The sequence below is a fragment of the Macrobrachium nipponense genome, chromosome 2 (genome assembly GCF_015104395.2).
Source record: "Macrobrachium nipponense isolate FS-2020 chromosome 2, ASM1510439v2, whole genome shotgun sequence".
NCBI classification, from domain to species: Eukaryota; Metazoa; Arthropoda; class Malacostraca; order Decapoda; family Palaemonidae; genus Macrobrachium; species Macrobrachium nipponense.
Window position 1 is genome coordinate 105,498,118 of NC_087201.1, and position 15,685 is coordinate 105,513,802.

Consider the following 15,685-nt stretch of genomic DNA (forward strand, 5'->3'; position numbering starts at 1 on the left):
GTGCGTGTGTGTGGTGTTATGTCTATCGATATATGCCATCGTATTTTGCTCATAAGATAAGACGAGAATTTTAATATATTTTCTTGTACTTGATCATCTTTTGCACTTAACAGAGAAAAAGCGGCAGCTCATCATATGAATCAATTATTCTTATATTTTGTTAGCGTCCCTTTTAAAGAGTTTTTCTCCTAAGAAAAACTTTATTGAAATAAGCAGATTAAAGTTTCCTGTATGAATCTTCAAACCACTCGTTATAGAATGCAAATGGCTGGCAAAATTAAGCTTAGAATAATGTGTATTGACTCTCAAAATAAAAAAAAAATAAAATGTCCGAAATCATAACAAATTATTGATGTCCATTCAATGAATAGTAAAAGTGTTTTTTTATATTATTTGATCGATCAACTGTAAATGGAAATTAGATAGAAACAATTACATTTCCTAAAAAAAAAAGAAGAAAAAGTAAATCACTGCGACACACGAGGAAGGAAAAATGACAGACGCACATCATCTTACAAAGAGAGAAGATCAAAATGGAAAAAAGCAAACGCAAGCACAAGCACGCACGCACAAACACGCGCGACGTAGTAATTAAGAGATGGACGGGGCGATAGGCTCCGTAACTGGCAATATCATTTAAATAAAAAATGAATAAAAAACAACTGCCTGCCGTGATGAATGATGAAGTGTCGAGTAATAAATGAAGTAATGAAGTGAATGAAGAGCAGGAGCGCTTCACTTAATGATGTTGGTAAAATTGACGAATTAACGCTGGAAATTAATTACTGTTGATGATTAAACCAACAGAGGTCATTATATGTATTAATGACAGGTAAATGATCATCAACGACAGTGTAATAATCACTTTTTTTATCCCCAGGGTCATTAATCAGAGGGTGATTAATGAGCACACAAAAATTAAAATATTATTATTATCCATTATGAGAAACGCGGCTGCGATCAAGTGACCAATCGCTCTCGCTCGCTCGCTCAGAGAAGGTGGCGGCGACTGCAGCGAGGGAGACTCTCGATCGCTCCAACTTTACTTTTAGAGTTCCAGTTCTCTTTACCTCTTTCTCGCTGCATCATTTTTATCGTTACTTAACTACGTATACAACTTTATCTGCGAGTGTCCACTTAATCATCCAACATTAGTAAAGATGATTAGAAGCACCGAGACAGATGTAGTTTACATTTGCGTATTGCTTCTCTCGGACAGAATAGCGTCAGTTACGAGAAACACTAAGATAAAGAGTCTGTTTACTCACCAGCAAAGAGGGTGCGGTTACTGACGGCGCTAATTTTAATGCTTGACGCACGAAGGATTGGTTTCACCCTTTCCCATTTCTTTCCTTTTTCCCGATTTCTTAGAAGGCGGGGATGCTTGGGTTTACAGGCTGCTCTCTGAGCAAGAGCCCGTGCTGACAATGAAAGTTAAGTATATCTTAGTTTAACCAGACCACCAACTGATTAACAGCTCTCCTAGAGCTGGCCCGAAGGATTAGATATTTTTACGTGGATAGGAGCCAATTGGTCACCTAGTAACGGGACCTAAAGCTTATTGTGGGATCCGAACCACATTAAATCGAGAAATGAATTTCTATCACCAGAAATACATTCCTCTGATTCCGCGTTGGCTGCGCCGAGAATTGAACTTCGAACCATCGGATTGGTTGCCGAGCGCGAAAACCACTCGTCCAACGAGGAACTCGTGCTGACAATACTGATGGTTTAATTTTAAAACACAAAAAAGATGTTCGGGTTGTTTACGGTCACGCAGCACTGGCGGCTTCCTCTTTTGATCGGTAACTTCAGGTTTTTGACGAAAGAGCAGATTAATATGTGATATTGAACTTTGATAACTTCCTGGTTAGAACAGAGATCCTCGGTGCTTGAAATATTCTGACTGGAGCAATTATACCTTCCACTCTCTCTCTCTCTCTCTCTCTTTCCCCGGCACGCCTTCTCTCCTCTCTCCCTCACTGGGCCATCTTTTCACTCCTACTTTCTTCCCTTTCGTGATAACACCCCCCCCCCCCCCCCCACCCCCCATTCCATCTCTGCCCGTAAAAAAATACCCACCAAGTACCCGGATTTCTCCGTCATAGTCTCCTCCCATGCCGGCCCATGCCACAAGTGGTTCCCTCTAGAAACTCCCTACTGTGCGTGTGTATGTATATATATGTATATGTATATATATGTGTGTATACACATATTTATATTTATACATTTATGTGTATGTCCGTGTGTATATAACGCGTTTAATTTTATATCGAATATAAATGTTTTACATAATCATATATTTTCGAAATAAGCATGTAAAACATTAGCATATTAATTCAGCTCCTACTTCCTCCCCGTTTCATCTGGTTAGTACTATTGCTATTTACTCATATTAGTCACTCACTCATTTCATCAAACCAACGGTTTCACAGTCCATCCCACCCCACCCCCACCCATCCCCACCCACCCCCATTTCCTCACTCCTCCCCTTTTCCTCATATTCCTGCTTTCCCTGGCACCTCCCTTTTTTTCCCCCTCACACCCCCCTTTATTTACTCCCCTTCTTTCATTCCCTTTTCGGACGACCAGCTGAGAAAGAAGTTGCCAGATGTCACCAAGGTCTTAGAATATTTGCTGCTTTGCTCCACCGATTGGATGGTAGAACTTGTGTAGGATTGGTCGAATTAATCCGCTGTTCTTTCGAGGACCAACTCATTTAGGCTATCAGTTCAGGAACTAGGACTGAAAGTGTTTTTAAGTATGTAGACCTTGGGAAGAAACGGTAAGAATTGGTTAAATCAGAAGCGCTCGCTGGGAAGGGGGAGTGAGGAGCCAGAAGGAATGCTTTACTACGCTCTCTCTCTCTCTCTCTCTCTCTCTCTCTCTCTCTCTCTCTCTCTCTCTCTCTATATATATATATATATATATATATATATATATATATATATATATATATATATATATATATATATATCCATTGCTTTTAGTGCAGATGTATTTGAATGTCTAATATGTCAGGTCCCGATAAAACTATTTTCCCGTCACATTGTATGAAAATCAATACTAATATATTTATTTTTAAATCTTCCAAGTTATTCCTGTAAATTTTCCACGTGTTTCACAGAATATAAGTCATGAGATACACCACGATACAAGATTAATCTTTGCGCAAAAGTGTAATGCGAATGTACAGTTTAGTACAAATTAGAGATATATATGACGGTAACAAGAATTTCCTAACGACATATATAGTTTAGTATATAATGAGAATCTGTTTTCATTGGTCTTCCTGAGTAAAATATCGACATGAACAACTGATAGCAGCAAAATATTCTTGCGTATTTAGGGGGATATATGGCAATTTTCTGTAAATTAAAAACGTAACGTGAAATGAGCGCGAATATATTTTGTACTAAGTGACTGCTACATTGGGATCCTTTTATTTCACTGCACATTTTCTGCAGCGATCAAATGAAATACCCAATTAATCTCTTCGCAGGCAAAATGTAAGATAGATAATGTTTTGTATAAAGGTGAAGGCTACATCCATATTTCATGTACAGATTGAACACCAAATTCTTTGGTCAATCAACACAAAAGGACTTTTATGACAGTAAACTTTATCACATCTTCCACGGTTTTATTTTTTTACAAATCGTCTTCTTCGGCTCTGTAAGCTGTAAATGAAAATGCATTCAAGATTGCGTTTACCTACAAAATCTATTTGTTTCTTTTATCGGATTTCAGTTGTTTGCCGTTTTTTCGTTTCGAAATTCTAACCTGAAAATGAGTAGTATCGAATCCGTAAGAAAAATATAAATTTTCAATTTTTTTTTTCAAAACTAAATCGAATATATTTAACTATATTTAAGGTTACTGATATACGTACGTAAATTTCCATTATTATTAATATTCCTTGGATTTGTACTAAAATAATTTCTTTCGGGAAACTAATTCAGATTCTGATATAACTACGTCTATAAAATCAGCTTAATCTTTTATATTTCTTAGTATCTCTTAATCCCTCCGTCCAGCCTCAAGGATCAAATCACAAATAAGGGAAATGAAAGAACTCGAAAATGAAAGCGACCCGAAACCGAATCAAGCCCCGACCTATATATATCGTTCCACCAAAATATCAGAAAGAGCATCATCATCATCATCCTCGCGTCGAGCTCGCGCGCGCGCGCGAGCGAGCGAGAGTCCAGCAGCAAGCGATGGGAGATGACAAAATAATACAACTATTTGACGATATCCGCTCCCGGAATAGTGTTACTTTCGTCGACCCGCTGCGAATCTAAAACGTTAACGAATGATTTGTGAAATTGCGGAAAAGGGTATTCCGTGTTGGAATTTGCCCGCGACGCGTTTGCATGGAATCTGTTGATTTTGGATGATATTCAAAATAAAATCTGTAAGCTTGAAGCTCCCTCCCTCCCACCCAACCAACCAACACCAACCCCCCACCCTTAACCAATTCCCCGGCCCCCTATACCTTTCGAAAAATAGTATTTTACATTTGGAAAATACTAAAGAGACGAATACGTTCGAAATGCGATGATGCAAGTGTCCGGTCGTTTACACATTATATGTTTGTGTTGAATTAGGATAAATTTGTTATTAACATTAAAAATAGGGAATTTGTGATAGCAAGCATTCATTGGCAGACCTACAATTCCCGTAAAGCCTTTTTTAATAACGCATCAACTGTAGGTTTCATAGAGATAGACTGGGCAGACTCTAAACCAATTTATATGAGAGGCAAAACATGCCTATATTGAATCCTACCTCTTACTTAAGCCTGTCGTAAATGAATAAGATTAATAGCTTGTTACTATTGACGTAATGATAAAGATAACGATGAAAAAGATGAGACTTAAAATAGCAAACTTCCTGATGGACGTACTTAGAGTAACCAAATTGATGACAGATATTCAAAGATAAAATAACCGGAAGGGATAACAATTAGCTAAATAGAGAGGATTATCAAAGAATATGAAATATGGAAGAAAAAGCTTCACTGACAAAGATTTCTGGACATAGCGACGGGAAAGGAGGCGCACAGATTATAATTATCAGTTATAGTCCCCCTTTCGTTCGCCAATTTTGTTTCTTGTGATTTTAAATCTGATTTTGTATTTTCTTGAATACATTTCTCCATCGAAAAGCTCCCGAATATACATGTAAAAGTGCTTTCAAAATATATGTGTTCCTCCCTTCTGACTGCATGCCTTCATTTAAATTTACACATTAAAGGCAGGTACACATATAAAAATTTCTTTACAGACGTATTGATTTATTATAAGGACAAAATTAAGTAACATCTAGTGCGCTATTCTAAAACACACATACATCATATTTATATGTATACACACACACATATATTTATATATAGATACTCATATATTTTTGCGTGTATGTATGTAATATATATATATATAATTAAAAAAAATTTTAAAAATATTATATATTATAATAAATATATATACATATATATCATACATACATATATATATATACATACATATATATGTATATATATATATATATATATATATATATATATATATATATATATATGCATATAAGCTGAAGGATTAGAATTATGAATAAGCATTTAGCACTATCCTAGCTTTACGGTATCATGGAAAATTCACCAAAACTCCGAACTAGCCACTGGAGACAATAAATGAAAATATGAATATTTTTTCGTATAGCAAAATTGACTCTTAAATAAAAAGCATTGGAAGAGGACTAAGGGAATATGCAAATTGATTACGATAATTCTCATCATTTCATAATTTGGCAAGTAGATTGTTGTGAAGTATTTATTATATAAATATCCAATTAAACTGCGTTGTTGACAAAGTTATATTGCTTTGTCCCCTGACCCATATAAACAGTGAAAGCAATAATGCTGCAAAATATAAAAATATAAAAAAGCTCATATAGCACTTTAGTGCTGTTTTTTATTTAAACGAGGCTGCAAAGTTTGGTAAATTAAAAGAAAAAGTTATAAATAAATGCTTACTCAGGTCATGAGTCATGTTCGAGATACCGACTTGTAATTTATTTTAGTAATTTAAAGAAATAGAGATGCTTTACTTTACTATATCGCCTTCCAAAAGCCTTTCTAAATCAGTGTTTCTGTAAAATTACGTCTTGCTAAAAATATTCATTACTTCTATTAAATGAATTTATTTTTTCCTCTTGATTCATGTAATAAACTGTCCTTACTTTCTGTTATATGTTAATATTCCCATTGACATAAATATTCTAGTTTACTTATCATTTTCCCTAAAGACTTTTCTACAGGTAAGAGTTATTCGGATGATTGTATGACCTTTTATAAAATAAAAGAAAATTTCCCTGTAACAAGAGCTACAATTCATTGTACATGTATATAAGTTATTATTATTATTATTATTATTATTATTATTATTATTATTATTATTATTATTATTATTATTATTATTGGTAGAAGACCCCCTTTTATGGAAATGCTGTTAAAAAGAATGGCAGAATTACGCGAGCTGATTTTATATATTGTTTTTTCTATTTTCCCTACAATTCGCTTCTCAGGCTCAGCGATGTTTCTGAGTAACTGGCCAGTATTCATATTGGGAATTTTCACAAAATTATTATTATTATTATTATTATTATTATTATTATTATTATTATTATTGCCATTTGGATCGTTCTTGTTAATTTTGGATGAAATGCATCTTTGAACGAAGGATGTGATTTTTGAATGTTGTGTTTTAAAGTGATTGTAAAAAAAAACCTTTGGTGAATTTCCACGAAAAATTCGTTTCATTTGTCCCGTGAGCTATAACACATTAAATCTTATTTCCGGACAAGGTGATTGCCGCCGACAATTTTTGCTTTTGATTTGATTTGCTTAATTTACAACCAACATTTGCATTACACTTTACTTTGTACTGTAAATATATGCATGATTAAATGCAAAATGTATTCTAAATATTGAAACAGTTTTTATATCTTTTACATTTCATCATGGACGTATGTATAGTAGTACCTATATATATACAGATTCTGTAAGCTATTACTGCCCGACATTTACCTTTCAGTATTAAATAAATGATGGAACTTCTCGCCATGAATAGAAATTGAATTATACGTGAAATTCCACCAAGTATCGCAATTATTTTTTGTTTATGTTCTTTGATAATTATAATTGACATCCTTCAAATATCGGTATTTCGTAAAATGCTTATTAGTGATTTCGATTTTCGAATGTAGGGAAATGACAAGCTTTTCTCTTATTAGTTTTGCTTTGTGATCAGTTGATTTAATCAAATAATATTATTGCATACGTGTTTTTATTAGTAACTTAAAGAATATACTATTAATTAGGATGGAAAACGAGTTATGCTGTAATTAATACATATTATTGTTATTATTATTGTTATTAAGCATCAATTACAGCATTATTTGATTTCCTCCATAATTAATCATGGATTCTTTCATCTTTAATAAAAATGCTTAGGTCAGAGTGTTATTTAAGTCATTTATTATTATTAAGCAAAACAAAAACAAAATACATATTATATCGTTAACTTTTACCACTGCTACATCAGTTGGTGTAAATTACAACCAATATAACATTCGAGAAATTATATCTGAAGTAAATCATCAAAACACAGACCAATTGCACATTACGTTCCACTTCCGGTAATACTTAATAAGCAAAATGGTTAAATGCTTCAATATCAGATTTCCTGAAGTATTCAGGCGATGAAGATATCAATTTTATGGAAGTGATTAAACGCAAATGTGTTCTCTCTCTCTCATATTATAATTATCATAATTGATTATTTACTGTAAGTTATAATCTAATTTGATGAATACTAAGTAAGCGCTGGGAATATATATTATGAAACGGAAACTCTCCATTAGTGTAAATTATTCATAAAAGCAGCAGTGAATGAAATGCAAAAAAAAAAAAAAAATATATTATATTTCCGAGGAAAATCTTTGATAACGGCATCAAAGGAGAGTGAAGATAATCAAGCATTGACGTTACTATCAAGGCTGAGCTTAGTGAATATACAATACTAAGACGTGAATCTCGATGCCATATGAAAAATGAATTCGTTTGAGCTTCATGCTCTTAGTATTAAATTAGGACAAGTAAATATCCTTCAATATTTGCTGAATAACTCACGCGCTCGAGCAGACACACATACATGTATGTAAAGGTGTATATATATATATATATATATATATATATATATATATATATATATATATATATATATATATATATATACTATATATATATATATATATATGTATTATATATATATATATATAGATATAGTCTATATATATATATATATATATATATATATATATATATATATATATATATATATATATATATATATACTTTAAATAACTAAAATAAATTACAAGTAGGTATCTCTCAAACATGACTCATGACCCGTGTAAGTATTTATTATAGCTTTTTTCTTTTAACTTACGTAATCTTGCAGCCTCGCTCAATTCAAAAGAAGCAGCAAAGTAATGTGTTTAAAGACGGTAAGAAAGCACCATATATGCATTATTGTTTTCACTGTTTATATATTATGATATATTGTATCTTATATATATATCATATATATGTATATATGTATATATATATATATAAGATACATTACAATATATATATTATATATATTATATATATATATATATATATATATATTATATATATAAAATTCCGGAAATAGCAGAAACACGCTCATATATATATATATATATATATATATATATATATATATATATATTATATATATATATATGCACACACACACACACACACACACACATATATATATATATATATATATATATATATATATATATATATATATATAAATAAATATATGAGCGTGTTTCTGCTATCGGAATTACGTATTTATGGTAATAATTACAGTAAGGAAAATAATAACAAGATATACGTGAAGTCGAACCGTATAGCAGATGTTCACTCTAGAATTCTTCATAATGAATCATTGGCACACTAAAAGCAGCGCTGTTTAATAGTGTTTATCGACACGTAATACTCTACGGTAAAACACTCCCTCTTTGACATCATCGTCATCATCATCATTATCACTGTCTTAATGTAGACTCGGTTTGTGGCAAAACATTATACATTTCTCAGTTACCTGAAGTGTATCTTCGTTCTCTTCTGAGACATTTTATATGGTACATGATGGGGATGATTACCGAAAACCTTTTTCTTTTTTGCTAATGATGGGAGTCAAAGTCAAACAAAATAAAGAGGTATCAACATTTGGTGGGGCATTTCGCACTCTGTGCCCACATCATTATGCCTACCTAGGTGGTTCTTTCATTGCGATATACAGGTGGTTTTCCCATATATTGTAACCATGCCGTACCCTTATTATAATAACGTCTACATTGAACCTCACCCTCATAACATTATTTCTTGAGGGCGACTCGCTCTCCTAAGGCATAGTAGACAAACCTTTGCTTTTCCCCGAAAACAGTAAAGTTTAAGTTACTTTTGGCAGCGCTAATTAATGTAATAACTTCACTGAGGATTCAATCTTTCGTTCAGTAAAATTTATTCCTACATCGGGTTACTTATACGGACTCTATGTATTAGCTCATTTTTTATGGAAAAAAAAGGTCTAGATTAAATTGTAGATTTTACAGTAATATCGGTAACAATCGCATACGTCAGGACCAACAGGGACATGATTTGATATTACAAAGTACAAATCCACATTATATTTTCAGTATATTTACTAAATATACAGGAAACCTCTTCAGCTTCTACTAACAGAATATGAAGAAGTAGATAACATTGTTAGACGAAAACTTCGATGTACAGTACCTACTGGTTATGTTTTGAATGGAGTAAAAGTGTACATGTACTCTAAGAAAAAATAATGTTTTTTGAAAAACTATAAATATTATCTGAAATTAAAATTAAGCGCTTTTTTCTTGTTAGGTAATATGAAAAACAAAAGGTAAGTAGCATTAATTACTTATACTAATTTCATATATAATAAAGGTCAATATATTCATTTTTGGAAAATGCCATAAACAAAAAATTGGAGTTTGGATTTCCAGAAGCATGACGAATGTGTCATAATGATAGTAAAATTGATATCAATAATTAACTAGCTTTTTTCGACCCCTATTATCAGTTTACATAATAACGCTAATATATCACTCGGATATAAAGACAAAAGGTATTGTTAGCATTTTGCACACCGTCCATCTCTTGTTATGAGAGCGAGTCGCCCTAAGGAAATAATATTAGGGTTATTAGGGTGTAGTTCTATCTAGACGTTATAATAAGGGTACAATAAGGTTATAGTATATGAGAAAACCACCTGTATATCGCAATGAAAGAATCACCTAGGTAGGCATGATAATGTGGGCAACACCCAGGAAAGCACATAGATATAATGGGGAATACCTAATGCGTTGTGATTCAACAAGGCTACCTTTCAGCTAAGTTATAACAGCATAAATGGAAATTTCACTACAGGTATAAAACTGCCAAGCTATTCCTAATTATATTTGCCGAGCGATATGTCTCTCGCTGAATTTTCAGTGGAATATTAATTAGCTAGAAATCTTGGTTATGACGGGAGAAATCATGGGCATTTGTTAAACCTAATTTTATTGGTCAGCTTAATTGTTTTAATCCGAGAAGGACTGAAATGATTAAAAAGGAAGCCATATAAAGCCCTGAAATTTTACTCCACGTAATCTGTCACCTGTGTTATAAAAACAAGGTAACAAAATTATTTGAAACATTAAAAAAATATAAATTTTTTCTGTTGCTATCATGATTCTATCTGCTAATCAGCATCAACCAAAACTTATTGAAGATAAACCATTTTTTATTAGTCAACTTCACTAACTACCATTAGGTTATTTATTAAGGAATCTGCGTTGAAAGATAGGATAAACTAATCATAATCCTTCTCAAAATCAAGTAACTACTTCTGGGAGGTGAGTAAATTTTCTAGTAAAGGGATGTATATTAACTGTTAATAGACTTATGAATATATATATGAATATATGTATATTATATATATATATAATATATATATATAGATTCATATACATGTATATATACATACTATATATATATATACTATATATATATATATATATATATATATATATATATATATATATATATATATATATATAACTTTTTCCTGGAAAAGGGTTCAAGTCGGTTCCTGTTCTTAGATTAAACTGATGTCTCTCGCTGGTTGTTGCGTGTTTGTTAATCACTGTGCGACAGAGACTATATATATGTTTGTTATATATTATATATAAATATATATATATATATATATATATATATAAATATATATATAATAAATATATACATTAATATATTATAATGCATAATTATAATTAATATATATCTATAATTATATATAAATATATTATATACATACATGCATACATACATATGATTGCATGTTCATGCTAATAGTAGTTGTACTTTGCACTATAGGCATGGGACAAGAATGATATGGAGGACATCAGCCATGAGAGTATTAAATTGGAACAATTAAAAGCTAAAAAGCATTAAAGATCGAATAGTTATCAAGGCAAAACACACTATATAACAGAGCAAAAACGACGCTCTGGAACTCATTCTTTTTTCACGGCTTTATCTTTTCAATTAACCTATTTTTTTTTCATTCTAATCAATATATGTGTGCACTCCGATACGCCAACCCGTAATACTCCCTTTATTTACATATATGACACAATCAGTGATTCGTTATGATCATTGTTGTTAATTCGATAAGCGCTGTATACTCTGTTGTTATTATTATTGTTATTAGTAACAATACTCATAGTGGCATATATCTTAAATGGAGAAATAAAGTCACAGTTATGTATGGGTATAAATATTTAAGAATGAATCTCTACAGAGATTTCGGGAATCTGGTGGATTCCCCTTTTCCAAAAGGGGAATCCCACAGATTCCCGAAAGCTCTCTTTAGAGATTTATTTTCAAATTTATGTGTACCATACATAACTGTGGATTTGGTTCTCTATTATTATTATTATTATTATTATTATTATTATTATTATTATTATTATTATTACTAGGTTTTCTGTTACTGTATTTTACGTAAAATTATGCTTCCCTGCGAAACTGACATTTTCAAAAAATAGCACACCCAAGCAGAATTAGAACATGAGTAGTATAACGGAAATTATTAACGTCAATTTAAACACGATTTGAAATTCCTTGGTAAAGATAAATCTATTCATGTTATGGCGGCTCACCTGCACTAAACGTACCTATCCTATTGTCTATCATACTCCGGTAAGTTTTTAATTTTCATTATTTATACTAATAACAGCTACTTAATTCTAAAACTACGTGATTCATAATTGAGAAAACAATATTCAAAATTATTCACTTAAAGAATAAATAAACAAAAGTGTTGAAAGTGCAAAAATATTCTCTCATAAAGTAATGGTACGTTTTCTTTTTAAGAAATGTGGATGAGTTACCCATAAAATAAGCCTGGGTTCGGTATTTCTACTCTAGTTTCAATAGTATCGTACAAATATTGCCTGAACGTGAAAAGAAGGAAATTTACATAGGTATTTATACAAGTATATTATATATATATATAAATTATTGTTTCGGGATTTACTAGAAATTACTGAAATTTTAATTGGGAAATATTCCTGAATTATATCCGTAAGGTGTATTCCATTTTAATATATATATATATATATATATATATATATATATATATATATATATATATATATATATATATATATATATATATATATATATTGTGGGTGGTATGTGATTGCAAGAACGGTTGGCTAAATGTCATTATGTTCAGTAGATAAGTTATACTAGTGACAGTTATGAATATAAATTTATATACATGCATGTACTACATATTTAATATTTGATTAAATAATTATATATATATATATATATATATATATATATATATACACAGGTAGTAAAGGATAAATCCTTTATATTTAATATTTCCTTTATTTTATTTATTTTTTATTTATTCTTTAATATTATTTTATTTATTTTTATTTATTTATATTGCTAATTTTCTTCCCTTAACTTTTACTTCTTTAGTTTATATTTTATTTTTCTCTAAATTACATACTACTTTTATTTCTAGTAATTGCTTTGTAAGGTAAATATTTTATAATTGTGATTTTTAGTTATTTTTAATTTTTTATTTTGAATGTTTATCAACTCTAGTAATAATAAATATGGGGTTGCTATAATGTCAATTATTTCTCAATTTGCTGGAAAGCAATTTGAAAATTAATAGTATTTATACATATATATACATCATATATATATATCATATGTATATATATATATTATATATATATATATATATATATATATATATATACACATATACATATACATATATGCATGTTTAACAATATACCAATTGTGCATATCGGATATTCATGTAACTACATACATAAAAATGCCCTTTGCATATATATATATATATATATATATATATATATATATACTATATATATAATATATATATACATATATATATATATGTGTGTGTGGTGTGGTGTGTGTGTGTTAGGGTAAAAGTGCGGTGAAATAAATTTTCAACGTTTTACTAGGTAGATATCAGCGTTCTAACAAGTATTTTATATATACACATTATATACATATACATACATACACATGTATATATATATATATTAGCATTACAATCAATGTTTTTTTGTGTTACGTTAAATTTACAGAGCATTTCTCTTAGTTTTTTGTGCTATTAATGACGAGTATCTTTATTCTTTTTCTTTGTAATTAGGTTTTTTATTTGTTGCGATTAGCACATTTTGCTATTAAAATCGATTTTATTTTTTATTTTTTATTTTTTATTATTTCTTTAAGAAATACATTTGCCCTAGTACATTTTTATAACTGCTAAGTGCACAATAGAGTGGGTTCGCAAATGTATGAAAATATCACATAAGCTTACTAGCTATATATATATATATATATCTATATATATATATATATATATATATATATATATATATATATATATATATAGTATATATATAAGTATATAATGTTTTTAATAAGCATATGCATATATATAATTTTTTTTTTAGTGGCAGAAAGGCACTGATGTACATGGTATTAAAACAAAGCTGGTAGCATGAAGTGACGAATACATCTATAAATACGTATAGGACTACAGACTACTATTTAGAGCACAAACAGCAACCAACGGAATACGAGCAAGTGAGGATGAATGACGCCATGCGAGGGAGACGTGACCAGGGAGGGTAAACAAGAGCGACAGGTGCGCCCTGAGTGCTTACCTGAGTGGGCGTGACTATGATGATGGGCATCGTGTCTGAGGGCGGGGTCAAGGGCCAACATCTGAGGAGGTCCCGGGCTGAAAGGGTTGAACTGTCCGAAATACCCTCGCATTCCGGCACCCATGCCCGCTCCTGCGCCCACTACCAGGGGTTCGAGGAGTTGAGAGGCCTGCGATGCCAGGGTGCGAGCTGCCGTGTAGGCTGAGGTTCCCAGCGAGGTGCCCAGGGCAGAGGGCGTGATAGACGAGGTCAAGCCACTTGATGCCCCCAAACCGGGAGGTGACCTTTGGCCTTCTGAAGATGACCCAAGTCCGAGAAGTTCCTGGATAGCGAAGGGTGACCTCTGTGGTAATGTTGCAGCTGTGGAAGACGCCCCCATAGTGCCCATTGACCCCATGGTGCCCAGCATGTTGGCATAAAGTGCCCCTCTGTCTGGATGGAGTAGATTCATTTTGACTCGTTGAATACTTCAACAACACTGATCTTTTCTTTTAACACTTCCCAGTGAGAAGGGGAGAGAGCGAGAGTGAAAGAGAGCGAGAGCGAAGTAATATGACCTTAGATGAGAAAAGGAGAGGACGAGCGAGAGAGGCAGACGAGGAGTGCGAGAGAGGAAGAGAGAGGGAGAGAGAGAGGAGTGAGCGGAGAGTGTTCTGAGAGCCCCGTAATTCAGGAAGTGTGAGGGGTCAGTGCGGCGTCGGCATCGCGCCGAGCAAGAGAGTAGGAGTAGGAGTAGGAGGAGGAGGAGGAGGAGGCGGAGGCGGAGGCGGCAGCGATGAGACGACGAAGTTTGTGAGGCCGTGGCGGCCGCGGCGGCGGAGGCGGCGTTGGTTGGGTGCTGGTGAGGATGGTGCGCGCGTGGGGCAAGATCGGCGACTGGCGCTCGGCGGGGGCGGCAGCCGATGTGGAAGTGCAGCTGCTGCTGCTGCTGCTGATGACGACGACGACGATGATGAGGCAAAGGATGAGAGCGCCAGGCGGGCTGGGGGGTTGTGGCCCAGAGTGGCTCAGGTGGGGAGGTGATCCGGCCTTATTGCGGTGGTGGCCCGCTCCACAACGGTCCTGCGCCGAAACGCGGGCCACACGCACCCTCACTCCGGCTAATCTCCCCCCACCGCCCGCCACGCCAGGATTAGCCATTTTGGGTAGGCAAGCAGAGGCGGAGGAGGGTGAGGCTCCTCTGCTTGATGGTGTGACCGGCCGCTCCTCATTGCCCTCGCTCCGGATCTCGCCCAGGTTCGAAGGACGTCATCGGGGTTGACGGCGTCGTTGAGTTGTC

General features: G+C 33.0%; 1 protein-coding gene across 1 annotated transcript in view; it reads right to left on the reverse strand.

Annotated features, from left to right (window-relative positions):
• LOC135221265 (visual system homeobox 2-like) overlaps positions 1-15,436 on the reverse strand; it is a 117,848-nt gene extending 102,412 nt beyond the window's left edge. The window contains exon 1 of the mRNA XM_064259079.1: positions 14,407-15,436. Coding sequence (XP_064115149.1) covers positions 14,407-14,857 — 451 coding nt within the window. The 5' untranslated portion in view covers positions 14,858-15,436. The remainder of the gene's footprint in view (positions 1-14,406) is intronic.
• Between the last annotated feature and the right edge of the window lie 249 nt (positions 15,437-15,685).